This window comes from Ochotona curzoniae, unplaced genomic scaffold (assembly GCF_017591425.1).
Source record: "Ochotona curzoniae isolate NIBS_2020 unplaced genomic scaffold, NIBS_Ocur_1.0 contig_4692, whole genome shotgun sequence".
In the NCBI taxonomy this organism is placed as follows: Eukaryota; Metazoa; Chordata; class Mammalia; order Lagomorpha; family Ochotonidae; genus Ochotona; species Ochotona curzoniae.
Genome location: NW_024466361.1, coordinates 343,683 through 370,758, shown reverse-complemented (window position 1 = coordinate 370,758; position 27,076 = coordinate 343,683). Strand labels below are relative to the sequence as shown.

Below are 27,076 nucleotides of genomic sequence, written 5' to 3'. Positions count from 1 at the left end.
GAAGCGGAGAGGGCACAGACGGAGGCAGGTCACACGGAGCCACGGAAGACAGGCTGAGCGGCCCGGGCCCCGCGGGGCGAGCATCGGGCCGAGGGGAACAATCTCCTAACTAACCACTCATTGTAAAAGGAAGTTTTAACTTCTGTCATTGCTACATTAAATATTTATTTCTAACGGACAGTTCTGACCTTTAAGGAACTTGATTTCACCATTTCTTTTCTTACAAAGACACACATGACAAAAGTAACAGAATTCAGTGCACAGAATCTTCTTACTGCGTGGAACAGCATGCAGTGTCCTATCCGAGACTGGATGTCCTCGGGCCCAGCATTACAGGAGTCTTCTCGGAGAAGTTTCCAGGTTTGACATTGGCAGTTGAAAGCGAACAAGCCGCTGAACTGCGGCTCACTGGCTCTGCTGTCGTCCACGCTGCCGTTACACGTCAGGATTCTGCCACCGAAAGTGTAGATCATGTGTTCTTCGGAGTCCATGCACATCTACCCGTGAGACAACACATTGAACAGCTTTAGTTTGCTCCTCTCACAGGTTCTAAAATGAAATTAAAGTGCCAAGTTTTATAGGCTTAAAAAAAAAGAATCTTAAAAGTACTGCAAATCATTATCATAGGATGGTCCTTTCCCAGGGCTCCGCACCCAGCACGCAGAGGGCGGATTTCTGAATGCCCTTCTGGTCTCCCCTTCCCGGGGACGCCAAGTGCTTAAAGAGCTTTCAGGTCTCCCAAGGCGTATGGCAGACACGCGTGGTGCCGACCCCTGAAAGGGACCACTGATGACACCTGATGGGCGAGCAGTCCTCTGGATTCTCCTGTGAGCTCCCTTCTCTAGTCCACGCAAGCCTCGCAGTGACAGCAGCACAGCGGGAGGGGGGCTGACACAGGCTGCACAGTCCTCAGAGGACGTCACAGAATAAACCTGGAGCAGTCTTTAGAGTGATTTCTACGGTCTGAAGAACTAACTTTCTTTTAAAATGACAACACATAAATCTAATTTTCTTTGAATTAACATAGGCAATTCATGCTCAAAGCCAACCTTGGTTTTCATTCTTTCAATTTAAAATCACACACTGCCATACAAACGTGAGAAAACAGCCTTTTGCTAAGAGAGTAAGACTCAACTTCTATTTGAAAGAACATGTGGGTCAGCCAGCACTGTGGCTAGCAGGCCAAATGTCCACCTGCGATGCTGGCATCACATCTGGTTGCCCCACTTCCAATCCAGCTCTCAAACGCGTCTGCGAAACGCACTGGAAGGTTGGCCAAGTGCATTCACATGGGAGACCTAAAGGAAGCTTCTGGAACTGGCTGTAGCCCCCTGGGCAGTAAACAGCGGGCAGAAAATCTTTCTGTCCTAGTCTTTAAAATCTAAATAAATAGAAAATAAATAAAGTTTCTTAGATGTAACAAGAAGAAAAACTTGTTTCCCACACTTTGCAGCAATCCTTTAGGCTGTGTTCTTCGGGCTGGATTCCCACGTGCTAGGTCAGTTTGATTTCAATGCTAATGTATTCTAACGGAGTCTTGTCTTTCACAGGCTGGCGGGCAGGACAGTGGGTGCACATGTTCATCCTGCCAACGAAAATTACCAACCACACGGAACACCAATAAGCGGAGCTTTTCCATTTTCAAGTTACGTTTTCCCTGCCATTTCCCGGCTGGCTCACATCCTCTTCCAGCCAATTCCTAAGCGCTTACACTTCAAGGACAACTGCGCTAGACACAGAACGCCTGGTCCATGCCATCATTCCCTGAAAACCTTCTAGATTCAGAAATCTGATGTCAGCGTCTGCTCAGCTGTCTTATAGGCAACGTGGTTTTTTGTCTAGTTGCTCAAAAGTTGTCTCTTTACCTTTTTTTAAGATTCCTTATTGGAAATGCAGATTTACAGAGAGGAGAGACAGAAAGATCACTGCCCAAGAGACCACAACAGCTGGAGCAGAGCTGATCCAAAGCCAGGAGCCAAAAACTTCCCCCAGGCAGCCCACACAGTGTACAGGGTCCCAAGGCTGTGGGCCGTCCTCCACTGCTTTCCCAGGCCACAAGCAGGGAGCTGGATGGGAAGCGGGTAGGTGGTATACAAATTGGCCCATATGGGGTGTCAGTGCTTGCAGGCGGAAGACTGGCCAACCGACCCCGTCTCTTCACGTTTTACACCTGACATCAGTAATGGACGTCTTCAGAGACGACTGGGCTAATTCTCCCTGACTGTCATGTGCACACTCAACATGTGGGACAGTCTTTCTTCAAAAAACTTTGCTTTAATTTTACACACTGGATTTTCTTCTTTAATGTCTCCCATTCCATGTATGTTGGCTGTGTCTTGTTCGTCTATCCTATGATTTTCAGGCTAACCTTGTTAAAAATCTCTTACCTCTCTGCTATCTGGTCCTTACTACTTCTGAAAGTCATAGGGCATTTTTCTGACACACCCCCTGAGTTCTATCAGGCCCGGGCTAACGGGCTCCTACCGCCGGGCCACACCGTCTGCGCACCTGAACTGATACTGCGATATTTTCTTCAGAGTCTCAAGCGTAATTAAATCATTTCATTCCTGTTAGAATTCTGGAATATAATTTTCACATGCTTTTTTTAATGAAGGAAAAGTCCTATTATTTTTCTTTTTATTGACTTTCCTTAGCATATCTCTCTAAAGCATTTTAGTTTTCCATATGTAAGTTAGTTGAACTTCTCTGGACAAGATAATCTTACGGCAGTTTTAATGAAACAGGGATGTTCTTGCGTTAAGTTCTGATGTTAACAATCTTGTGCCCCTGTGAACCGACTCTGGCTAGAAGTTCCTGAAGCTCTGAGCTCTGCCAATTCCTTCCAGGCCTGGAAAAGGAGCCACTCTCCCCCTGTTATGGTACTTCCTTCATTTTCTAGAAAACGGTGCTGTCCCTTCTGGGCACTTCAAGCTGACACACATCAGCCAAGCTCCACACATTATCAGTTCTTGCTTTGTACTACTGTGGACTTCAATACAAATGTTGAGTGTTTCAGTTGTTTCTGGCTAAACTCAGAAAGAATTGGGAGTTGTTTATTTTGTCTGGTATTCATTTTGCTGAAAATGTGGCTGGTGTACATTTTTACAAAAACTTTTGTTTGATTGCCATTCTTTCTGAAAACATCACACAAAGCAATCACACAGACACTCTGAGAACTAAGCTACCATTTTGTTCTCAGTATATTAAAGTCTTTCAATCTTAAATGTTAAAATTCAAAGTAGCCAGAAAACTTTGAAACATGTCTTCATGCCTTTAGCTTTCTTAATGTTTTACTTCAATTTGAGCATGGAGCTATAACCTAAAACAACACAAGCATTACCTATTAGATCCATCACAATGAACATTCTTAGAAGGTTCTAACTACACCTTTCCTGCAACGAAATGGAAGTCAAACCAAAGGCAGATCACGCTGCTTGTTCCAGTTCACAGAGCTAAAAACGAAATCAGTGTTCCTGAATACCACCGATCCAGCCGAAAGACAAGCAGCACTTCACAGAAGGTCCTCTTATCTGAAAGAAGCAAACACGGGCACTCTGCCTGTGCTCCGGGGACTGGACTCCTGCACTCCTCTTTCTCCTGTTAACCTATAAAAATAAATACAACAGTATCTTCCACAGAAGTCCAGCATCCTTGGGACAAGGACGTCGATGACCTCCTAGCAACGTCACGTGCAGATGTTGCAGATGCTGCATTTCTGCATGAGCAGCACGTTCCTGTCACAGGAATGCGCAGGCGAACAGCTCTCAGCTCAGTATGGAACGCACGCCAAGAACACGCAGCCTCTTCCCTACCAGCAACACACTCATCTTTTCCTCACCATTTTCCACTAATCTAAACATCACAAGTAGATTATTTAAAAATAAAAATCTGTCAAGCCTTTCAGAGATCTGAATTCCAAGTTAAACTGCTATAATTCTGGCATTATCTTCTGAAGTACCAGACAAGGCAGTATTCATCAAAATACATCTTTTAGCTCTTTTTCTGTAAAAAAAAAGGACATGGGTTGAACAGAGTAAAGTGCCGGCAGTATTAAAGGCAACGACTGCTTGGCTTACACTGAACTGATCCACAGTAGGTATTCAAAGACATTATGACAAAGACAGTGTGGAATAAAAAAGAAAGCTACACCCACATCACGGTTAAAAAAAACAAAACCAACCTTCCAATATTCCTGTCCCACAAGACTGCAGCTGGTGATGAGCTTGAGCTTAACCTGCAAGTCTTACTACTATCTCGGCTTACGATGAACTGATTATAACTAAAATGAACAACAGAAATTAAAATTTTTTGACTAAAACAAAAGCTCTAGATTTTAAATTCTCAAATTCATTATGAATTGCCTTAAAATTTCTTCCATGCAGATCAAATAAAAATAGTGTAAGAAGGACAAGCTGTAATGATTTAGATATTTATCATAAAAATGAATTTGCTTTTTCTAATATTGTCCTAACTAGTCTTTAAAAATTTCGTAAATTAAAATTACATTCTGAGACCTGACATTTCATTCTGCACAAAACCAGCGGGCAGAGGTGTAATGAATGTGTACATTGAGCCCAGAATCCCTTCTAACTCCACCACGCATTTAAGGGTGCCTCGAACCTGATGATCAAACACCAGCTTCGGCCCCCCGTCGGCCGCAGTGTCTTCACTTAGGAGCGTCCACGTGTTCGTGTCGATGTCATAGCGATAGAAGTCACTTTTCAGGGATTTGCTGTTCCTCACGGAGGAATCCAGGTAACGCCCCAGTGTGTAGATCTGCCTCCGCTGGGTGTCGATGCACATTTTATGACACGACCTGGCACTCGGACCATTCTGTGAAACAAAGAGGAACGGGCAGATCAGGTCACAAAAAGCAAAGCCAAACGTTCCTTTTTGCCATTTCTCTTTCAAAGATCTGCCAGAAACTCAGCACATAAACTATAAGTCTGGCGGTACGCTCAAATCTAAGGAAAGTAAAAAAAGCAGCTGGAAATGCAACTATATAAACCTTATCTTTAAACGCGTAAAGGCTGCCCGGAAGGCGCCAGTTTCTCTGCGCCGCGCACTCTTCCAGCGGACACCCTCGAGCACACCCTGCCTGGGGTCCTCAGCATTTGTGTTCACAGTCACCCATCACACGACAAGCTCCTCCGAAGACACGTTTGGTCTTGAAAAACAGTTTTATATTTCTTGTATCAATCCAGCTCAAACAGGGACTCCAAGAATTTGAAAACTAGAAGAAACTATAACATAATCTTTGAAATTTTCCCCTTTCAAAAAAAGCTATGGACACATAAGCCCGGAGAGAAGGTCTCCTCTGGAGCTTGCCAGGCTGCAGGCAGCAGAGTAAGAATTACACCCTTGGGCCCGGCGGCGTGGCCTAGCGGCTAAGGTCTTTGCCTTGAACGCCCCAGAATCCCATATGGGTGCCGGTTCTAATCCCGGCAGCTCCACTTCCCATCCAGCTCCCCGCTTGTGGCCTGGGAAAGCAGTCGAGGACGGCCCAAAACTTTGGGACCCTGCACCCACGTGGGATACCCGGAAGAAGTTCCTGGCTCCTGGCTTCGGATCGGCATAGCATCGGCTGTTGCGCTCACTAGGGGAGTGAATCATCGGACACAAGATTTTCCTCTCTGTCTCTTCTCCTCTCTGTATATCTGACTTTCCAATAAATACATAAATCTTTAAAAAAAATTAAAAAAAAAAAAAAAGAATTGCATCCTTCCTTGACATTATGTAAGGACTCTGCTGAGCCAGGGACCCTCAGGATGGTGGAAGATCAACTGGGACCACTGACCACAGGCAGAGTAAGTGGCTAAATCCCCATTCAAGTCTAACCATGAAGTTCCTGAACAGAAGCACAGAATCTGAGTTTGAAAAGCTAAAGGGGAAGGAAACCCCTGGAGTTCCGCCCCTATCACTGCTGCGCCTGCGCGGCCTGCTTCCCACTCGGAAGGAAACTGCCACTGTCTCACACTCCCGGCTGTCTGTCCAAACCCAGGCCACGCAGTCATTCCGGAACCTGTGTGCTTTTCACTACTCAACATTAATTTTCCCAGAAGATAAAAGAAACAAAAGAAAAAATACTAGTTTTGACTAAGATGAAACTCAGAATGAATGTCTAAGGTTGAAACAGAAAGTAGGTCAAAGAATAGAGGAATGAAAAGGCTACAGTTTGCATATAAAGTTAACTATCCTGTCATCAGAGTAATATACAGAGATACAACCAGGATCTAAGAAAACACCATCAAATAAAATGTGTTGGACTATGAAAAGAATTCTTCATAACGAACACAGATTTATCCCAGGAATGCGAAGTTGACTGCACCGCCGTGACCTGCTACATCCACAGGACAACAGGAGGAAAACAGAATTATAACATACAAAACACATAAAAAAGTAGTCAGGTCTGGCGTTGCGATGTCGCAGGCTCGAACCCACCCACAGCCTGCGACACCAGAATGCCATCAGGGTTGGTCTGGGACTTCTGAGCAGCTCCCGGCTAGTGTCCTTGGGAAAGCAGCGGAGACCCAAGGCGTTGGGCCCTGACGCCCAGGTGGGGATCTGCACAGAGCCCCTCCCGCGGGCTGGTCCCCCATCCGCTGCAGCCACCTACGGGTGAGGCAGCGGGTGAAGAGCCCTCCGCCTTCCTCCCTCTCTCTCTGTAACCCTTTCAAACAAAGAAATCAAGCTTAAAAACTCAACATTTACTCATGCAAAAATTCACAACAAAATAGGAACAGAAAGGAACCTCTTGAATCTAAGCAATGCTTTAGGAAGGTGATCTGAAATCTGTTCTTTATGGTGACAACACTGAAATCACTCCAGCAACAAGCACGTCTCTGACAAGCATCCTCACAGCCTCCCTCCCTCTGCTACGGAAGTCCGGACTAAATCACAAAACATTGTCCTCAAACACACTTAGACTCGCCGGAACAGAAAACACCATCAGGTGACTGGTGTTAACGATGTGACTCGGGCTGCCCACATGCTTTAACTGGAAAGCGGCTCCCGAGTCCCCAGTCCAGTCCCCAGCCAGCTTGTGCACTTCCCCAATCAGCAGTAACACTCAAGTACCTGGACCCTCAGCATGAGCAGAAATTCGAAGCGAGTTCCCGTCCCTGCTCTGTCACTGGCACTGAGGAGCCAAGCAGCGGATGGAAGATCTCTAGGTCTCTCTTTCTGTAACTGAGCTCGCCCTCTCCTGCAATCCTGCCATCCCATATAGCTGGCCTACTTCCCTTCCAGCTTCCTGCTAATGACCCAGGAAATCAGCGAAAGGCAACCCAAGTCCTTGGGCTCTTGGCAGCCATGCGGCAGACATGACAGAGCTCCTGCCTCCTGGCGTCGGATCCCCCAGCTCTGGCTACTGCAGCCAGATGGGCAGTGAACCAGTGGATGGAAGATCTCTCCCTTTTTCTTGCTTCCCTCCCCACTGTGACTCTAGTTTTCAAATAAATAAAATAGAAGTTTTATTATAAACAAATGAAATAAAGTAGAAAATCTGTGGTATTATGGCTATAATTTCTACTCTAAATACCCCTTTAGGCTACCCTAGCATAAACTGACTTACGGACATGCATTGCTAGAAGAAGCAAATCTCAGACTGCTCACGTCTACTGAACTCTCACAGCTTTTCCTGCCCCAGGAGAGCACTGCACAGCCTTAAGAAACACAGCCACAAGCAGTCTCAACGAGGCCAGCCCCAACAAGGACGTGAGCTACAATGAAAAGAAGTAGCCGGCCCACGTGCAGATTCACAAGCCCATCAATGCTTGTCGCCAAGTCCCTACGGCTTTCTGGGTGCTTGCAATACAACAGAGCGCAACAGACAACTCAAAGAGGGACTGAAGGTAACCACAGCTTCAGCAGAGCTGTCCCGCGGCCAAACAGGGCAGGGGGTGGCACACATAGGCCAACAAGCTTATCCTCCACCAGGGGTCCCAGCTTCCCGATACCAGTCCACTTCCGGCTGAGCACATGACCTGGGAAGGCAGCAGAGACTGGCTCGAGCCCGTGGGCCCCTGGACCCACATGGGGAACCCAGGAAGAAGCTCCTGGCTTCGCATCGGTTCAGCTCCAGCCATTAGCAGCCATTCTGAGTGAACCAGTAGATGGAAGGGAAGCCTCTTTCTCCTTCTCGCTCCCTAAAATGTGCTGTTTAAATAAAAATAAATAAATCTTATTAAAAAAGAAAGAAAAATAAAGAATGCACTAGGTATCAACATTGAAGACAAAAAAAAAGTGCAATTATTTTTTTAAAGATTTGATTATGAAGGGGCTAGAAAGAGAGTCAATTTTCCTCCCGTGGGTTCACTCGCCAAACAACCCCAACAGCTAACGTCAGACAAGGAGCAAGCTAACGTCAGACAAGGAGCAAGCTAGCAGCCGCGAGCTCCGCAGGTCCCGACGCGGGGGCACTGAGCCAGGTACTCGAGCCATCTTTTGCTGCGTCCACAGCACATGACCAGGAAGCCTGGTGAGAAGATGCGATTTGGTGCTCTGATCCAGAAGACAGCATAACAAGCGCGGCTTGGCCCACTGTACCACAATGCCAGCACCAACAAAACATTTAAGAAACCCAAATGTTGGGGTCAGTGCCAAAGGAATGGCAGAAAAGACATTTTAAATGCAGCACGGGATGCCACAACTGGTGGAAATTAAGAGGCAGGAATTAGAGATGAATCCTGGGCACACTGCAAGAATAATTACAGATACACTCAGTCAAGACAGAAATCAGTGAGGAACATAAGATAGATCTTTCTTAGATGGATTTTACATTGGAGCATAGAAATAATCATTTCAGAAAACAAAACTTTAACACTCTACGGGGACAACTATTTTTATATACTGTGCCAAAGAAATCAGAACTTCAAGATCTCTTTGAAAAAGTAAAAAGTTATCCAAATGATTAAGCCAGAAAAACAAAATAACAAGTAAGCAAGAACTAGTGCCCAAGGATTAGACAGCAGTTCGTCTGAAGCCTCCCTCCTAGGAGGAAGTCACAGTGCTGAGTCAGCGTCAGCCTCCTTCACGGACTCCACTGCTTTGGGAGCTCAGTTTTCACTTCATAATCTGAAAGAGCTTAGAAGAAGGACAGAGTAAAAAATGTTCTACAAGGATTTAAAAAAACAAAGACTACTTTCTCTTAGCCTAGAAGCAAGTATTTGTTTAACTCAAAGCCGGAAGCCTAAGCTACGTTTCCCACTGCAGAAACACAGGTGTACACACAAGCACACATACAGTTTTAACTAAAAAGACATAACATTCATGAAAATCATGAAGAATAGAGGTGACAGGAACACGAAAAGAAGAGAGCTACTTGGTGCCATTAGCGCTGAGGAGCACAGCCAGGCCCATAGGGGAGCACGGCCAGGCCCACAAGGGAGCACACCCAGGGCCCACAGGGGAGCACAGCCAGGCCCATAGGGGAGCACACCTAGGGCCCACAGGGGAGCACACCCAGGCCCACAGGGGAGCACAGCCAGGCCCACAGGGGAGCACACCCAGGGCCCACAGGGGAATGCACACCCAGGGCTCACAGGAGAGCACACCCAGGGCCCACAGGGGAGCACACCCAGGGCCCACAGGAGAGCACACCCAGGGCCCACAGGGGAGCACACCCAGGGCTCACAGGGGAGCACACCCAGGGCCCACAGGGGAGCACAGCCAGGGCCCACAGGGGAGCACAGCCAGGCTCACAGAGGAGCACACCCAGGCCCACAGGGGAATGCACACCCAGGGCCCACAGGGGAATGCACACCAGCCCCAGAAGGCACCGACGAAACCTGCCTCTTTCTCAGTGTCCCTGGAGATACACGTCCACTGGTTCTCCTTCACGCTGTAGGCCCAGAAGTCAGCCAGATCTTGTGTGCCATCCCAGCCACCAAACAAATACACGGTCTCTACACAAGTCAGAAAAAGACAAAGGAAATTTTAGGAGAAGTTAAACAATGGCAACCAGACCAAGCCAGTTACTTCTATAGCCATTTGGGGAGGAACAACTAAATAAATTTTAAAATGAGTTTTTAAACTTGTAACTTGTCAAAATGTATATTAGGCTAGTATTTCCTAACTACGCGTATAAGGGAATGTTGTTGCGGAATCACCATTTTCAGAGATTTGTTAAAATACGATAAGTAGAAAGTGTTCTTCAAGATTCTACTCCAAAATCTTTAGTTGCTAAAACCTTTGAAGTCTCCCAAGTGCGTCTGATGTGCAGCCAGTTAAAAATTTCTGTGATGAAAAGTCATGAAAAGTTTACGTTCTCCAGTTTCTTAACAATATTCTTTTACTACCAAGACCTGTGTAGTTTTTTAGATTGTAAGATGATACAGTATAAGAGCATAACACAGACCTGGCTGTTTTTTGAAATACCGTTACAGGTTTTTTTTCCTCCTTCGCAATTCTGAAAGCAATGGTTGAAGCTCTCCGTAAGGTAGGTATGTTCAGAATAAAGTGATGCTTACCTTTGATAATTCCAATCAACCCGGGGAAGTTTCCCCACACATACCGTGTCATTTCTGAAGAAGCCACCTCTGTGTGTAGATCCCTTGAGGATTTTGTTAACTCTGACTTTGAAATACACACTCTAGCCATGAACTCCATCACGGTCACAAGCTGATTTCATTCTGTCCATAATGGATCTTCACACATAATGTCCACCACGAACCCCCTTTGTGTAATCGCCTGCCGTCCCCTCCTCAAGCATCCTCCCTTTCCAGAAGTCTCCCACCCCCCGCTTTCCGAAGCCCAGCAGCTTCCTTAGTTACTGTTCCCAACAACAGGGCCGTGTACACCCTAAACAGCAACCTGAGGACTCAAAGTGTTCCCCCTATCATGAGGGGTTACAATCCAAGTGCATGTGGAAACACTGTAGTATTATTTAAGGAACTTCTTGCATTTCACAGAGCTGGGCAAGGGAGTTCTGCCAGACTTTTCAGATAACTTGGAGGAATCACCACACGTCCCTGCGCTCTGGACAAAGGAAGCCCACTGGAGCGCGGCTTGTAGTGCTAACCGGTGAGCAAGCACGCGTCACGAGCTCTCCAGCAGTCTGAGTTTTTTCACTGTTGTGAATTTCTTCAAACACAGTAAACCTGAGAACACCCGAAACTATCAGGAATTACAGCATTCCTAACTTCAAAGGCACACAAATACACAACAGTTTTCACACCACCACACAGAGGCCAAACAAAAACCCTAGCATTACTGTATCCAATTTCACGCTTAATTCAGAACTCAGAGTATGTCAGGCACCGTAGAAATGTGGAATAGACAAACTACTAAGAACTGTCATATCTTAGAACAATCCACTATCACCAGCGAGTAAAATTCTGTTTCCCAAATGTCAGAGAATTATATCCAGACATTTACAATTTTACAAAAAAGGGGGGGGTTCATCTGGCTTAAAAACTGTCAAAGTTCCACTCTAAAGGGAATTAACATGGCTAGATTCTGAAACCTGAAGATGAAGACAACTGGACTAAAATAGCAGAGCAGCTGACCTTTCTGGGCACCTTCTGGCTAAGGTTGCCCCGGTTCATTAACTGTAATAACCCCTCCTCATGGGCTCCGAGTTCTCAATGTTCTTTGTACGCATAAATTCTCACAGCAAAGAAAACCTACATTTCCACAACAGCCTCATTGAGAGCTGAGCAAAATAAAATCTGGCACAGTGCAAGCTTCTCCCTGGGACAGAGCCAAGATGTCATTCCTGTGCGTAAAAGCTCTGTGGTCCCAACTCAAGCTTAACAGAAAATCAAAGGACTAGACAGACCTTTGGATGCACCAGAGTGTATAGCCCCCAAAATGCTTGATTAAATCATCACGTATTGAAAGATGTTAGGGATGAATTCTTATGTAGAAATCAACACGACTGAAAGTATTACTTAACGCGCAAGCTTAAACATCATGGAGACAGCGGGCTGCAGCTGGGCGGCCGACCTGCCTGCTGGAAGCTGTTCACGCACGCACAGGTGTCTGCCACTTGATACACGCTCTGGAGCACAGCACTCCTCCTCACAGAGCCATTGCAGCAGAGGCCACAGGCCAGGCCGGTCCCCCAGCACCTGAGGGTATGTTCATGCAATAACTCCTGAGTACGGATCTGAATCAGCAACATACTTTAGAAAGAAAAAGGAGACATAATCTTGATTCTAAGGGGGTAACACTGATCCTCCGCGGTTGGCACAGCTCACTCCGGTGCCGGCCGGTCCGTGGCTGCGCCAGTGTGCGCAGCCTTCGTCAGAGGGCTCCTCACCTCCACAGGACGGGAATACCCACTCAAGGGGACTGAGGAAACAAAGTCAAGTAATAGCTATAAAGCAGCTAAACTGCTTGACAAGAAAAAGGTTAGTAGTAGCTGAAGGTGAAGGTCTTTTCTTCCTCTTCTTTGTAAATATTTCATTTACTGGACCAGAATAGTGGCTTGGTCCAAGAGGCTGCTGCCTGCAGCACCCGCATCTCACACTGGCACCACTTCCAATTCCCACGGCCCATCTCCGACCCAGCTCTTTGCTAGTGCAGCCGGGGAAGCAGTGCAGGACGGCCCGGGGAAGCAGTGGAGGACGGCCCGGGCGAGTAGTGGAGGACAGCCCGGGGAAGCAGTGGAGGACGGCCCGAGGACTTGGCCTGGGACTCACAGGCGAGACCTGGATGACGGTTCTGGCTCTGGCCTGGCCTAGAGAACCAGTGAACAGGAGAACTCTGTCTCTCCCCCTCTCTCTGCAAATTTCAAATAAACAAACCTTAAAATGTGTTATTTATATATTTGAAAGAGATACACAGAGACCGAAAGACAGGATGATTTTTATCTGCTGGCTCGTTTCCCCCTAATGCTGCACAGGGCAGCGCTGAGCCAACCTCAAGCCAGGAGTTTCTTCTTGGCCTCTTCCACTCAAGCCTGCCCTCCCAGGGGCATTAGCAGGGAGCTGGACCAGAAGCAGAGCAGTCAGAACATGAACTGGTGCCTACAGTGGATCTTGCTTCCAAGGTAAAGTCTTAATCCACACACAACATGCCAGCCCTATAAAGATAAGGTTTGAAAGATTTGAGACAGGTAGTTAGAGAGAGAGCGAGACAGAGAGAAAGACAGCCAGATGATGGAAAGGTTTATTATTATTTATTTGTTTGAGAGGCAGAGAGGACTAGCAGATAAACACTCCATTCAGCCAGTGCCCAAGCCAAGAGCCAAGTTCTGTCATGTGGGCACAGGAACCAACCACTTGGAAACATCACTGCTGCCTCCCGGGGACTGCCTGGCAGGAATCTACTCAGGTTTTGAACAAAGCTATCCAATGTGGGATACAAGTGGTCTTAACTACAACTAGCTTTTAAAAAATGTATTTAAAATAATTTTTAATTACACAAAGGAAAGAAATAGAGAGATAAGGTCTTCTATCCACTGAGGCACTCTGACCGCAATGGTCAGAGCTAAGCAGATCTGGAGCCAGGAGCCTGGAGCTTCTTCTCAATTTCCCAAGCAGGTGCAGGGACCTGAGGACTTGGGCCAACCTGTTTCTTTCCCAGGGAGCTGGATGGGAAATGGAGCAGCCTGGACATGAACTGATACCCGTATGGGATGTGGGCACTACAGAGCAGAGGATAAGCGTGACGTACCAGCATGCCAGCCACAGTGCTCTTACAAGTGTCTTAATCACCAGGGTAAATGCCCACCTGGAACTCAACTCCACATAGAGGACCTGAGTATGCCAAGATGTAAACTTGCATCACACAGAACTAAGAAGGAAGAGTTAGTGAACAAGAGGAATTACAGCCAACAGGAGTCTGTGTTCAAAATGCCAGACCAGCTTCATTCTAAGACACCATGTCAAACCATCCTAACTAAAATTCAACCTATGTTCTTTGGTGGACGGTATGCACCAGCTTGGTACCAGCACCGAACACACTTGAGAGGCCTTACGTACAGCAGCATAAATCTACACAGGAAAAAAACACAGAAATGTTAACAGATGTCAATGTGTTCATACCATTTAACACACCAAAACACTTGTTTTAAGTGCTCACTTTCAGTTCTAATCTGATTCTAGAGTGATTGAGACTGCTTGTTGCACAATCCTCCACAAGATGGCACACTACTTGCACAATTAAATCAGCTCTTTCTGTTTGAAGCTGTATAAGTTGCAGAATATACTGACAATGACAAAATTCATGGATCAAAAAGAGAGTTAAAAGGGTGGGTGACGGAAGTTGATTTAATTCTTAATTTAACTAGACACCATGCAGAAAGCTAATGAAATGGAAATGAAGGTTTTGGGCCCAGCCGACAAAGTCCCGGCCCGAGGCACTGTCACCTCACACGGTCACGGTCTGTGCCCGGCTGGTCCAGCAGCACCTGCTTGTGGCCCAGGGCGGCCGTGGAGGAGGGCTGGGACCCTCAGCCTTGAGAAGCAGCTTTGGATAAGATCAGCTCTGGCTGTTGAGGCCTTTTGGGAAGTCCATCAGCAGAAGTAAGACCTCTCTGTAAAATCTGCCTTTCAAATGAAAATCAATCAATCTTTACAATAAAAAAAATAGATTTTATAGAAGCACAATAGAAGCACAAATTGACTTGAATCCTTCTGAAGTGCCAATTACTAAGACCTTAAACTGGCACAAGAAGGTTTTAAGGGAATGAGTTAGAATCGGGACAGACAGTGTACTTGAGGTCTCCCCTCCGTAAACCACTCCCTCGGCCACCATGAGCCGGAGGTCATCAACACAGCTCCCTGCGCTCCTTCAAATTCATCTGCCTCTTATTTAAAGCTATAATTATAAAATTACCCAGAGACAGGTATCTTGGACAAACATGTAATTACTTTGCAAAAAGACTGCATTTCAGGACTGTGTTAAACTGTACTCTTCATTGCGTTTCAGAATGAAAAAGATTTCTGTAACATATCGCTTCACAGAAAAGCCACATGAACACATTTGTCATGAACAAAATCCGTGTTTGCTTATTCCTTACAGATTATCCTTTCTAAAAGAATATGCAGTGAATCAGACGTACCACCACATGATCAAAACTAAGAGCAGCATCAGCGCTCGCCCCCTGGCCGCTACTGGCTCAGGGTGCAGATCGCAGCCGAGCGGGCGCTTCCCATCAGCCTCCCCGCCAGCCGAGCCTCGCACCTGCTCTGCCCGACACGCGTTCTCAACGTGAGCAGGAGCGTCGCCACCAAGAGCAGCCCCACGCAGCAGGCAAGCCAACCCTTCCTCCTGTCCCTCGGCTGAAGGCTCCCAAGTCGAGAAGCAGGAGCTGCGGGGTCACAATCCACAGAACTAACGCACAATTCAGGAGGACCGGATGCTACGTTCCTTCTCTAGTACAGCATGGAGCACAATTACCTTAGCGAAAATACCCTGAAAATTAAATAGTAAAAACATGCTGTCAGAAGCATTTATGGTCTCTATCCACACGGCTGGGAGCGATACAGCACAGGTAACTCTTCCTCATGTCGGCTCATTCTTCAAATGCCCACACAGGGGCTGGGACTGTGGCACCGGTATAACCGCTGCCTGCAGCACTAGGGTCCGCTAGGAGTACCAGTTCCAGTCTTGGCTGATCCGTCTCCAGACCAGCTCCAGCACGGCCCATGCCACTCAAGTGCCAGAATCCGATATAGTTTCTGACAGCCACTTGGGAAGGATTTCTTTCTCCCGCCTCATCCTTTGTCTTTCAAAGCAAATGTTGAAAAAAACCAAATGCCCACTGCCCTTGGGGCTGGCGGCTTCTCAGCTGCCCCAGGCAGGGCCCCAACTGCCAGCAGCCCTGTGTGCTGCTTCCTAGGCTGTGTGTGTGGCAGCAGGAAGCCAGCTGGGTGCTGGAAGCAGAACTTCATGCCACGGATTCCCGCGGGGGATTCAGCTTGACAGGCTGCACAGCACACAGCCCACGGCCGCCTCCTAGACGCTAAACAGACTTCAGGAGACAACCAGTGACACTGCTCAGGACTCCTTGGTAACCTGAAGCCACGGTCTCTCTTCCCAGAAAACAAAAGGTCGACAAAGAGCTTCCGCTATAAAAAGTCATCAAGTCACATGCTCAAAATAACAATGGACATCCTAGAACTGCACCTGACTCCCACAGGGATGGCAGCAGCCTGGCCTTCCCGGGCACAGTGGCAGGGAGCCAGACAGGAAGCAGAGCAACTGGGTCCTTAACCACTGCTTAATTCTGTCTCTTCTTCCCTATATATACCCGATCTGCTATTTCATTAAAAATAAATAAATCTTTAAACACACACACCCACACAATGATTCTGCTATTTAGAAAAAAGAAAGGTAAGAGAAAATCCTATTTCTCCCCTCATGGTGGGAGCTAAACAGACTGCAAAGGTGTAAGAACAACAAGGACCTAAACCAAAGTGGAATTATAATGGTGGAAATAATAGTAGGAGTAAAACATTACGTAACAGTTCAGAGGGAATCATTAGGCAGCGGAGATCTACGCCTACCTGAATGTCCAACTGGCGTCTCCAATTGCTCTGAAACCACGTTGCTGATATGACAACCCAACTATCTGATCCCTCCTGTTGTCCTCACTTAAAGAATGATGGCGGGGGCTGGCGCGCTGACATGGCATGCCAACCCTGACCCTCCGCCTGTGGTAATGCCAGTCCATATGGGGGGCCTCCGGGATCCTCCACCTGTGGTACTGCCAGTCCATATGGGGGGCTCAGTAATCCACCTGTGGTACCAGCAGTCCATATGGGGGCTCCGGGATCCCCCACCTGTGGTACCAGCAGTCCATATGGGGGCTCTGGAATGCCCCGCCTGTGGTACCGGCAGTCCACAGGGTACCGGCTCGTGTCCCAGCTGCTTCACTTCCTGATCTAACTCCCTGCTCACAGCCTTGGAAGGCAGTGGAGGGATGGCTCACGCCGTTTGGTCCCTGTAGGCATCTGGGAGAACCACAAGTTGTTCCTGGCTCCTGACTTCAGATTCACTCAGCTCTGGCTCCTGCAGCTATTTGGAGAGTGAGCAAGTGGATGGAAGACTTTCTAACATTCTTTCAAGTTAAAAAACATAAATCTTTCTTTAAAATGACTACCACCTTTTAAAAAGTCATCTTCAACTGCTTTTCTCACAAGCCACACCGTGTCCGTGAGGAACTCGCCAGGCTGACCATTCGCTGCTCCAGCACCGAGCGGTCTGACAGAGGCCAGTGCCCCCGGCACGCGTCAGGAGCGAGCAGTGCTCTCGGCTTCTGCCTTCACTCAGGCTGTGCTGCTGAACGGAGTCAGTTCACAACAGTGGCTCCCCTCCTCTCCGAAGGCGGCGCCGATTGTAAAGCAAGAGCCGCAAGGAGGGCTCCCCTCCTCTCCGAAGGAGCTCCAGTCCAGCCCGTGACCCACAGTCACCTCCCTTCTTCTCTGCCCCAGACACCCACACTTCAGCAATGCCCTCAGACCAGCCAGAGGTTACTCCGCAAATGCTGTGCTAATTTTAAATGAAAAATCATGCTCTCCTTGTTCTTTCCAAACATTCTGTAAAACAGGACTATGCCAAGACTCAGTACACACGTTACAAGATTCTGATTGGTAATTTTCCTACAAGTCTACAAAAGCAAATGTTTTAATTCCCAAAGCAGTATGAATCAGCAAATCACCATCATGGCCAAGTGTTATATTAGTCTTAGACAAAGGAAAGTATTACTAGGGTGGATATTGCCATGCAGTAAAGTTTTCTTAAATTAAACAATATAATCCTAGATTCTTAGTTTCATTTGCTTTCAAAAAACTGATTTGAAAACTACTGTGAAGTTGGCATTAGTCTATAACGGCACTCAAAGTGTCAGAAGCAATATAAACCTGAAACATTTTTTGGTGCCAAGTTTGACAGTAAAATGTAAAAGGCAGCAAAACAAACATATCATTTATAAACTTGATGAGTTTTCAGCAACTAATGAACAGATCAAGTCTAAGCTAATTTCATATTCTCTGAAAGCTCTATGGCTTACGTGGTTACAACTGCAGCCTGCAAGTCTGGCATCCCATATGGGTGCCAGTTCTTGTCCTGGCTGCTCCACTTCCCATCCAGCTCCCTGCTTGTGGCCTGGGAAAGCAGTGGAGGACGGCCCAAAGCCGTGGGACCCTGCACCCGCGTGCGAGACCTGGAAGGGCTCCTGGCTTTAGCTCAGCTGAGTTCCTTCGGCCATTTGAGGAGTAAGTCAGCAGATCCAGCAGACGAAAGCTCCTCTCTCTCTGTTTTTTCTTTTTCTTTTTCTTTTTTTTTTTGACTTGCTTATTTTTATTGGAAAGCTAGATTTACAAGAGAAGGACAGAGAGGAAGATCTTCCATCTGCTGGTTCAATCCCCAAGTGGCCGCAATGACCAGAGCTGAGTCGATCCGAAGCCAGGAGCCAGGAACCTCTTCTGCATCTCCCATGCAGGTGCAGGGGCCCACGGCTTTGGGCCGTCTTCTACTGCTTTACCAGAAAGCAGGCAGGGAGCTAGAAAGAAAGTAAGGCAGTTGGGACACAAACCAGTGCCCATACGGGACCCCATGCAAGGCAAGTATTCAGCCACTAGGCTATAGCACCAGGACCAGCTCTTCTCTCTGTCTTTAAGTCTGTCTTTCAAACAAACAAATATCTATTTAAAAAAAAAAAAACTTGATTCTTTATTCTGGTAATTCCTATATTGTTCTATCAAAATATGAATCACTCAAAATCTATGAATACTCTAGCTTTTCATGCTAGCACAACTCACATGAACTACATATATACCCATAAAACTTCATGTACATACAGAGCCTGCACCTTCCACGCATTCTAGGTGACTCACCTTCACGTGTGTGATGCCTCCTGCCTTAGGTTATGCCTATGGGGAATGTTTACCTTGTTACTGGGTTACGAACAACCGTCAACCTTTCTGGTGAACAACAAAAGGCTGGTGCTTCTCACCGCTCCAGCGTTACTCACCTGTTTGAACGTCAATCACCATCTGATGGCCGCCTCGCATTCCCGGCCGGTTCTCCTCTCCATCACCTGAACAGAAACAGCTTCTTTTAAAGGAATGATAAAGAACCATCGGAAATCCAGACTGACTTTACTCAGAAGGTTGTAGCAAGTGCAGGTTGAGAACCCCTCATGTGAAAATCCAAAATAAAAACCTAAACCTTTTCAATGTTGACATACTAGCCAGAGAGCTTCATGTCCTGGAGCCGACCTGGGCCCCAGATGACACGTGCCCGACTGGTAAAGCAGAAGCAGAGTTCAAACCACCCAAGGAAACCCTGCTCACCCCAGGCATTTGGGATATGGAATATTTCAACTTGTACTAAAAATCAGCCTTTTTTTCCTTTCAAAATATTAAGACTAAATATATGAAATAATATGACTTACATCTGTAAAAATTATCTTGCTCTTTTTTCTAATTGAATTCAAGCTACATTAATGCAACTGGAAGCTATTTTCATTTTATCTATGACCACTGACAAAAGTTAACAAAGACATATGATATTATACAAATATGAAAGACAATATTTCTGCAGTTACTAGAGTGTCAAAGTGAAGGCAGAAAACAATTACAAAATCCTATCCTTGGGGACACTGAGCTGGTCCAACAAGCTAATCTACACTTTGAAGCCATCCCACACTTATGGACTGGAAAAGCAGTGGCAGGCGGCCCAGGCTTCGGGTCCCTTCCTCCACACAGCAGACCTGGAAGAAGCTCCTGGCTTCATACGGCTCAGCTCCAGTTGCTGTGGCCACTTGGGGAGGGAACCACAAGACAGAAGACCTTTCCCTTTGTGTCTCTCCTTCTCTCCGTAAATTTGCCTTTCAAATTACAACAAAACAAAAAACAAACAAAAATAAAAAGCAAATAAGTCTTAAAATCCTATTCCAAAGGGTACATCAAAATATTGTGGAATCACAAAATTAAAAGACAAAGTTTCCAGGGCCAGTGTGGTGGCACAGCAAGTTAGTCCTCTGCCTGCAGGACTGGCATCCCATGTGGGTGTCAATTTGAGCCCTGGCTGCTCAGCTTCTGGTCTAACTCCCTTCTAATGGCCTGGGAGAGCAGCTGAGGATGGCCAAAGGCTTTGGGATCCTGTACCCATATGGGAGACTTGGAAGAAGCTCCTGGCTCGCGGCTTCAGTGTGGCCTGGCACTGGCTGTAAACCATTGGGGCGTAAACCAACAGATGGAAAAGATTTCTCTCTACATTTCTGATTTTCAAGTAAAATAAATCAATAAAATAAAATCTTAAAATAAAACTTAAAAAGATAAAAAAGACAAAAGGTTTTGTTGGTGCAAAATTTGGAAATCCATAGATATATTTTTTCATAATATACATTTTTCATGGACCTATTCTTACTATTATGAATGAGTTTCAAAAAAAATTTTGCACCTAAATAAACTTATCTTTTGCCTGTATTTTCCACAAAAATGTTGAAGTACTCTTGAATTTCAGACATGGCTCATTGCTAAATAAAAAGTTTTAAGTACATAAAACTATTGAAAACTAAGATGTTATCAGGTTTTATATTAATGATAATTTCCTTATGATATTAATTCTGCACAAATATTTCAGAAATCAGTCCCTATATACATTACAAATTATTGTTACTTGAACAATGCTGAGAAAACACTGGTTTGATTTACTTTCTTCTTCTTTTTTTTTTTTAAAGATTTATTTATCTTTATTGGGATGGCAGAGAGTAGGAGAGACAGAGAGGAAGATCTTCTGTCTGATGGTTCACTTCCCAAGTGACCGCAACAGCTGGTCAAAGCCAGGAGCCAGGAGCTTCTCCCAGGTCTCCCACACGGGTGCAGGGTCCCAAGGCTTTGGGCAGTCCTCCACTGCTTTCCCAGGCCACAAGCAGGGAGCTGGATGGGAAGTGGAGCTGCTGGGACTAGAACCGGAGCCCATATGGGATCCGGCACATGTGAGGCAAGGACTTCAACCATTACGCTATCACGCAGGGCCCGATTTAGTTTACTTTGATTTTCATTTCTTCACAGAGTTTAAAAGGTAGGATTAAACAAGTTCGGGGCAGGTTTTTAAGTTGAGACGCCTGATTCCCAGAGTATCTCAGGATGCCAACTCCAGCTTCCTGCCAAGGCAGACCAATGGCAGGCAGCGTGACGACCCAAGTGTCTGATCGCTCATGGACACAGCCTTACTGAATAAGCGAAAAATAAATATAGAAATCAATGGAAATTTAAGCTTTTAAAGAAGAAAACTATTCAACTGATAGTTTACTGTACACAAAGTCTTATATAAATGAAAATACAATTTCATTTCAATAGTCCAAAAGGTTACAAGGGTCTAACATAAATAAGGGTTGTCACTACTCTATTATACACTATATTATATCATCTTTACATTATGCACTACTGTGTCTAATAAATTCCCTACTTCAGTTTTCTCCTATGAAAAACTGATACCTTCTACTTTGTACTAATTTCACAAGGGTACTTAAAAAATGACCAAATGAACAATTCTGACAAACGGTCGGAAAGCACGACGTGAACCAGACCTTTTCCCTGCCGTGGGACCAACGCCGAGCCTGCGCGGGGCTCTGCCTCCTTCCCCCCGCAGACGGAACTCTGCAGCTCACTGCCAGTGCAGCTTTGCTCTGCTCTTCTTTCTCTACCCAGTCACTTGCTTAGACAATATTAAAACAGCTTATTTTCCAAGCATTTTATATACTTATTCCTTATTTTTCAAAGAGAGTTGCAGTCAATTTACTACAACATGTATGTCTCTGAGGAAAGTTATCCTGGGCGCGGCGCGACAGCCTAGTTCCAAAGTCCCTGCCGTGCATATGCCGGGATCCCATGCGGGTGCTGGTTCTAATCCTGGAGGATCCACTTCCCATCCAGCTCCCTGCTTGTGGCCTGGGAAAGCAGTGGAGGACGGCCCAAAGCCTTGGGACCCTGCACGCGCATGGGAGACCTGGAGGAAGCTCCTGGCTCCTGGTTGCGGATCAGCTAAGCTCCAGCCATTGTGGCGGCTTGGGGAGTGAATCATTGCACAGATCGTCCTCTCTGTACATCTGACTTTGCAATAAAAATAAATCTTCAAAAAAAAAAGTTATCTCGTAAGTACTACTGTAATAAGACAATGGTGTTCATATCATACAAAAATAACAGATTCATAGGCAATTTCCTCCAACTTTATCAAAGGAAAGGGTGGAACAGTAGGTAAAGCCACCAGCAATAATGCGAGAATCCCCATGGGCACAAGTTTGTGCTTTGGCCCCCTCACTTCCACTCCAGCTCCCCACTAGCGGTCTGAGAAAAGGAGAGAATGGCCCACGTGCACGGCTCTCCGGATGAAGTGCCTGGCTCCTGGTTTTGGTCTGGCCCAGCACTGGCCACTGTGGTCACCCAGGTGAACCAACAGATGGAAGATCGCTTTGTAACTCTGACTTTTACAATAAACAAACAAATCCGTAAGAGACCGAGAGAGAAAGCTTCCTCACAATAAGACATGAAGGCAGTAAGAATGAAGCTCGATCCCATGAAAACAGTTTTCACTAAAAGCAATGCCCTCCAGGACCTGTACCTAATGGAAGGAAGGACGAGACTCAAGATGTAAGGTCTGGGCCCAGTGTGATAGCACAGCGGCTACATCCTCGCCTTAGAGGTGCTGGGATCCCATCTGGGTGCTGCTCCACTCTCCATCCAGCTCCCTGCTTGTGGCCTGGGAAAGCAGTGCAGGACGGCCCAACCCATGGGACCCTGCACTCGTGTGGGAGACCTGGAGAAAGGCTGCTGGCTCCTGGCTTCGGATCGGCTCAGCCCCAGCCTTTGTGGGTGCTTGGGGAGTGAACCAGTAGATGGAAGATGTTTTTCTCTGTCTCTCCTTCTCTCTGTACACCTGTCTTTCCAATAAAAACAAATCTTAAAAAAAAATTTAGGTTTCATCCAAATTCACTAAAATGCTCAATATCAATATCTCTTGTTAAGATTTTTTTTTCCCCCAAAAGGCAGGTTTTATATAGAAAAAAAGATCTTCTATCATCTGGTTCACTTCCCAGTTGACTGCAATGCTTGGAGCTGAGCCAAAATAAAGCCAGGAGCTTCTTCTGGGTCTTCCACATGGGTCCCAAGATTTTGGGCAATTCTGCTCTGCTTTCCCAGGCCACAAGCAAGGAACTGGAACAGAAGTAGAGCATCTGGGACATGAATTGGGGCCTATATGGGATGTCAATGCTTGTATGTGGAGGATTAGCCACCTCAGCCATCATGCTGACCCCTCAAAATTAATGTGTTGAAAAACTCACTTTGGGCTAGCACTGTGATTACTGGGTAAAGTTGCCGCCCCAATGCAAACAGCCAATATTGATGCCACTTCCTGTCCCAGCTGTCCCACTTCCAATGCAGCTTCCTGTTTAATGCAACTAGGAAATGGCTCAGAGACTAGGATGGCTGCTGTCTACATGGCAGATGTGAGAGAAGCTCCTGGCTCCGGCTTGGCTAAATCCTGGCCATTCCTCCACCCTCTCTCCATCTCCCTCACTCAAACAAACAAATCTTTAAGAAGAATAAAGAAAAGTTGCCTACACTAGCATCTGCTAAACGCCTATGATCAAAGCTCCACAGCTCTGGACCAGCCTGCCCCTCTTGTTTCCCTCATCTCTGCTAGGGTTTGGTGAGCAATTCTTCAGAACTTAGAATTTTTCTGGCACAAATGTATGGCATTACAAACAGCTTGTAATTTTCCATAGTTCTCCAGAAAGCAATTTATGATTATATTCTGTGTGAAAACTGTCCAACTTCCTGTTACGGCACTGAACAAAATGTCCCACACCGACTCTTGTATCTTCCAGTCCACACCTGTCATGAACACAGTGCTGGGAGGACCGAGGACAGAGGCAAGCGCGAGGCCTGAGCCCGGGCAGGCTCACCTTTGGTGCTCTTGGGGATGATCTGGCTCCAGCGCGGCTTATACTCCTGCTGGCTGATGTACTGGTTGAATAAGCCATCTGACAAGAGAGAGCGAGAGTCACATCGGGCCTTCCACATTTCACGTTAAGACACACGCTTTCACATGCAAGCGCCCACCTTCAACGAAAGCGCCAACCACGCCCATGTCACTGACAGCACTACTCCAAACACGGACAGTGAGGGCCTCCGTCGATGCAGCCACGTAAACAAACTCAGTGGCAACTCAAACTTATTTTCCCATAAAGATTACACTTATTAGCTATAAAAACATGGTTATATTAAATGCATAAGGATATAAACAGTTTAAACAGAAACTTTAAATGTAAGAAAATGAAATCATTGGGGAGTGAAAAATGACAGTTTGAGGTTATGAAATAGTAGAAAATAAGATTAAAATAATGTAAATAAACTTTCTGGTCAATTCAAATAAAGAATTCTATGTGTTTTAAAAATCATTTATAGGGGCCCGGTGCAGCAGACTGGTGGCTAAAGTTCTTGCCTTGCATGTTCCAGGATCCCATAATGGTGCCGATTTGTATACTGGCTGCTCCACTTCCCATCCAGCTCTCTGCTTGTGGCCTGGGAAAGCAATAGAGGACAGCCCAAAGCCTTGGGACCCTGCACCCTGTGAGGGAGACCTGGAAGAAGCTCCTGGCTCCCGGCTTCGGATTGGCTCAGCTCTGACCATTGTGACTACTCCCAAAAGAGTACCAGTCCTACCTGCAGAGAATGGACAAGAACTTGAGTCCCTGTCACCCCTGTGGGACACCTTGATCTAGTCCCAGGTTCTTGGTGTCAGCCTCTCATTACAAGACATTTGGGGAGTGAACTAGTGGATGAAAGATACATCTCTCTCCCTGAAATAAATCTTTAAAAATAAACAAAATTCAAATAAAAATTCATGGCACAACTTCCAAAAACAACTTTGAAATAAAATATAAAGTTAGAAGATTCATATTGCAACAGTCTAGAAAGCACAGACAGAACACCACACAGCGATGACAAGCTGATTATTGACAAATATGTAAAGACCAGTCAGTGGGAAAGGACAGCGTCCCTGCAGGCCCAGGGAAAGCCCAGCCACCACAGCTCCACATCTGGTACACAGTGCCCCTACACTGAGGCAGGTACATCAAGCCACAACACTGCAGGAGACACAAAGGACAAAGTCTCTACAACCTTTGCTTAGGTTAACATTTCTTAGATCCAGTGACAGAAAATATCGCTAAATGATATACTGGACAAACTGAGTTTTACCAAACTTCAAAAGTTGTGACACTCAAGACAGAAGGCAGCCGGCAGCCTGCAGACATCCTGTGTGCATGACAGAGCCGAGCACAGCCCGACTTAAAGTGGAACAACAGATCTGAAGACACTTTACCAAAGACACAGAAACGAGAAAGCAGCATATGGAAATATACAAGGCCTCACTTGTTATTAGGGAAATGCAACTTAGAACCACAAGACGCTACCTATCTTCTAGAAAGATGGAGAAACGAGAACTCTTCAGTCCACTGGCTCTCCTCCCCAGATGCCTGTGAACACCCACAAGTCTGAAGCCAAAGGCAGCTCCTAGACACCCGCCCAGGTCCCCCCGCGGCTGCTGGGACCCGAGCACTTCAACAGCCAATGCTCAGGGCAGGTGCTCTGCTAAGGGGTGCAGGCGTCTGAAGCAGCGGCTTAACCGGCTGTGCTGCAAACCCTCCCCTAAGACAACCAACGTGGAAACTGACCTTACTGAATGTGGGCAAAACGTGGGGTGTAGCACATGCTGCCAACAAACAGAAAACAGCACACTGCTCAGAACTGGCATCCTAAATGAAGCTAAGCACGTATACACATGTAAGTGACCACCACAATCTCCTCAGACTTGTCTGTTACAGAAAAACTATACATGGAGTTTTACAAAATATACGCCAAAACAAAAATCTTCTAACTCCTTTTTAGCTTTTTCAATTTTGAAACCTGAATTTTCCAACTTAAATTTTTTTCACTTTATGTGAAACACAGACGCACACACACACACACACACACACCCTCCAAACCTGCGTTCACTCTGTAACTACTGGCAAACACGCAGGGCTAACCAGACCAGAGCTAGGAGCCAGAAATCACTCGTGTGAGTGGCAAGCTCAGCTACGAGAGCCGTCATTGCCAAGGCACAGTGAGCAGGAAGCTGGCCTCGAGGCAGAGCTCAGCGGCGCGGCAGCGGCAGCCGAAGCACTACCCCAGACGGCCACCCTTGCAGGAGACCAGCCCACCATCACACCAGGCTCCACACTGCTAGGGAGCAAGCAGCAAATACTGCCTCACGACTCGCCTCTCATGACATTAGATTCTGTAGGCAAACAGGAAGTCTATCAGAGAGATAAGCCTGCGACTTTAAGACATAGCCCATGCTTGAAGATCAGACTAATGCACATTACATACACCAAAGGCAGCCTTTTCTCCCTCCATTATTTACAGTCTGGGTAAATGTTTCTGATTCTCTAGATTTCCCCACTTAGCAAGCTGGAACTTCTTGTTCTTCTCTGCTATGTTTTCAGTAGAACAGACGCAAAAAAAAAAAAAAATCTCTGCTCTATTTACTTCCTTATTTGTCCAACGGATCTTCACCAGTGACGTCAGCAGCAAAGTCAGCTCTAGAAGGAACGCTGACTACCAGCATTCCGAACCAGGGGAGACCATAGGAATACAGACACACACACACTTTGACTTAACTTGAAAAATTTCCCTAAAATTGGTTTTTCTTCTAGAGCCAGACGGTATGTCTCTGTACTAATCAAAATGGTGTACAATTTTAACAGTCCCTCTTAACATAGTGTACTACGAAGGAAATCCTTATCCTGGTAATTACACGAGGCTGCAGGAAGGTGGTGACAGTTCTTAACACTTTTCCTTAAAACAGTGATACCAATCAATTAAATATTTGAAACAGACAACATAGAATTACCTATAAGTCCCTTTTCCTCTGAGGTTAAAGAATACAGAATTCACTCACAGACAGCGTGTAAAAACACACGTACACAGGAGAACAGTCTCACCAGTGGCACTTTCAATGTTTTCTAAGAGATTAATTATCACATTTATACTCTTTATTTATACACTTTATAAAGTTAAATTTATTTACTTTATTTAACTGCCTCAAAAAAGGCAGTACTCTTTAGTTA

At 46.1% G+C, this 27,076-nt stretch overlaps 1 protein-coding gene across 6 annotated transcripts in view; it reads right to left on the bottom strand.

The window, feature by feature from the left end:
* The window catches only part of MKLN1 (muskelin 1), a 78,937-nt gene that overhangs the window by 26,366 nt on the left and 25,495 nt on the right, over positions 1-27,076 (bottom strand). For all 6 annotated transcript variants that reach the window (XM_040987475.1, XM_040987477.1, XM_040987480.1 and 3 more), the window contains 5 exons: positions 23,867-23,944; positions 18,926-18,991; positions 9,793-9,905; positions 4,621-4,833; positions 276-497 (listed from right to left, as the gene is read on the bottom strand). In XM_040987475.1, coding sequence (XP_040843409.1) covers positions 276-497; positions 4,621-4,833; positions 9,793-9,905; positions 18,926-18,991; positions 23,867-23,944 — 692 coding nt within the window. The remainder of the gene's footprint in view (positions 1-275; positions 498-4,620; positions 4,834-9,792; positions 9,906-18,925; positions 18,992-23,866; positions 23,945-27,076) is intronic.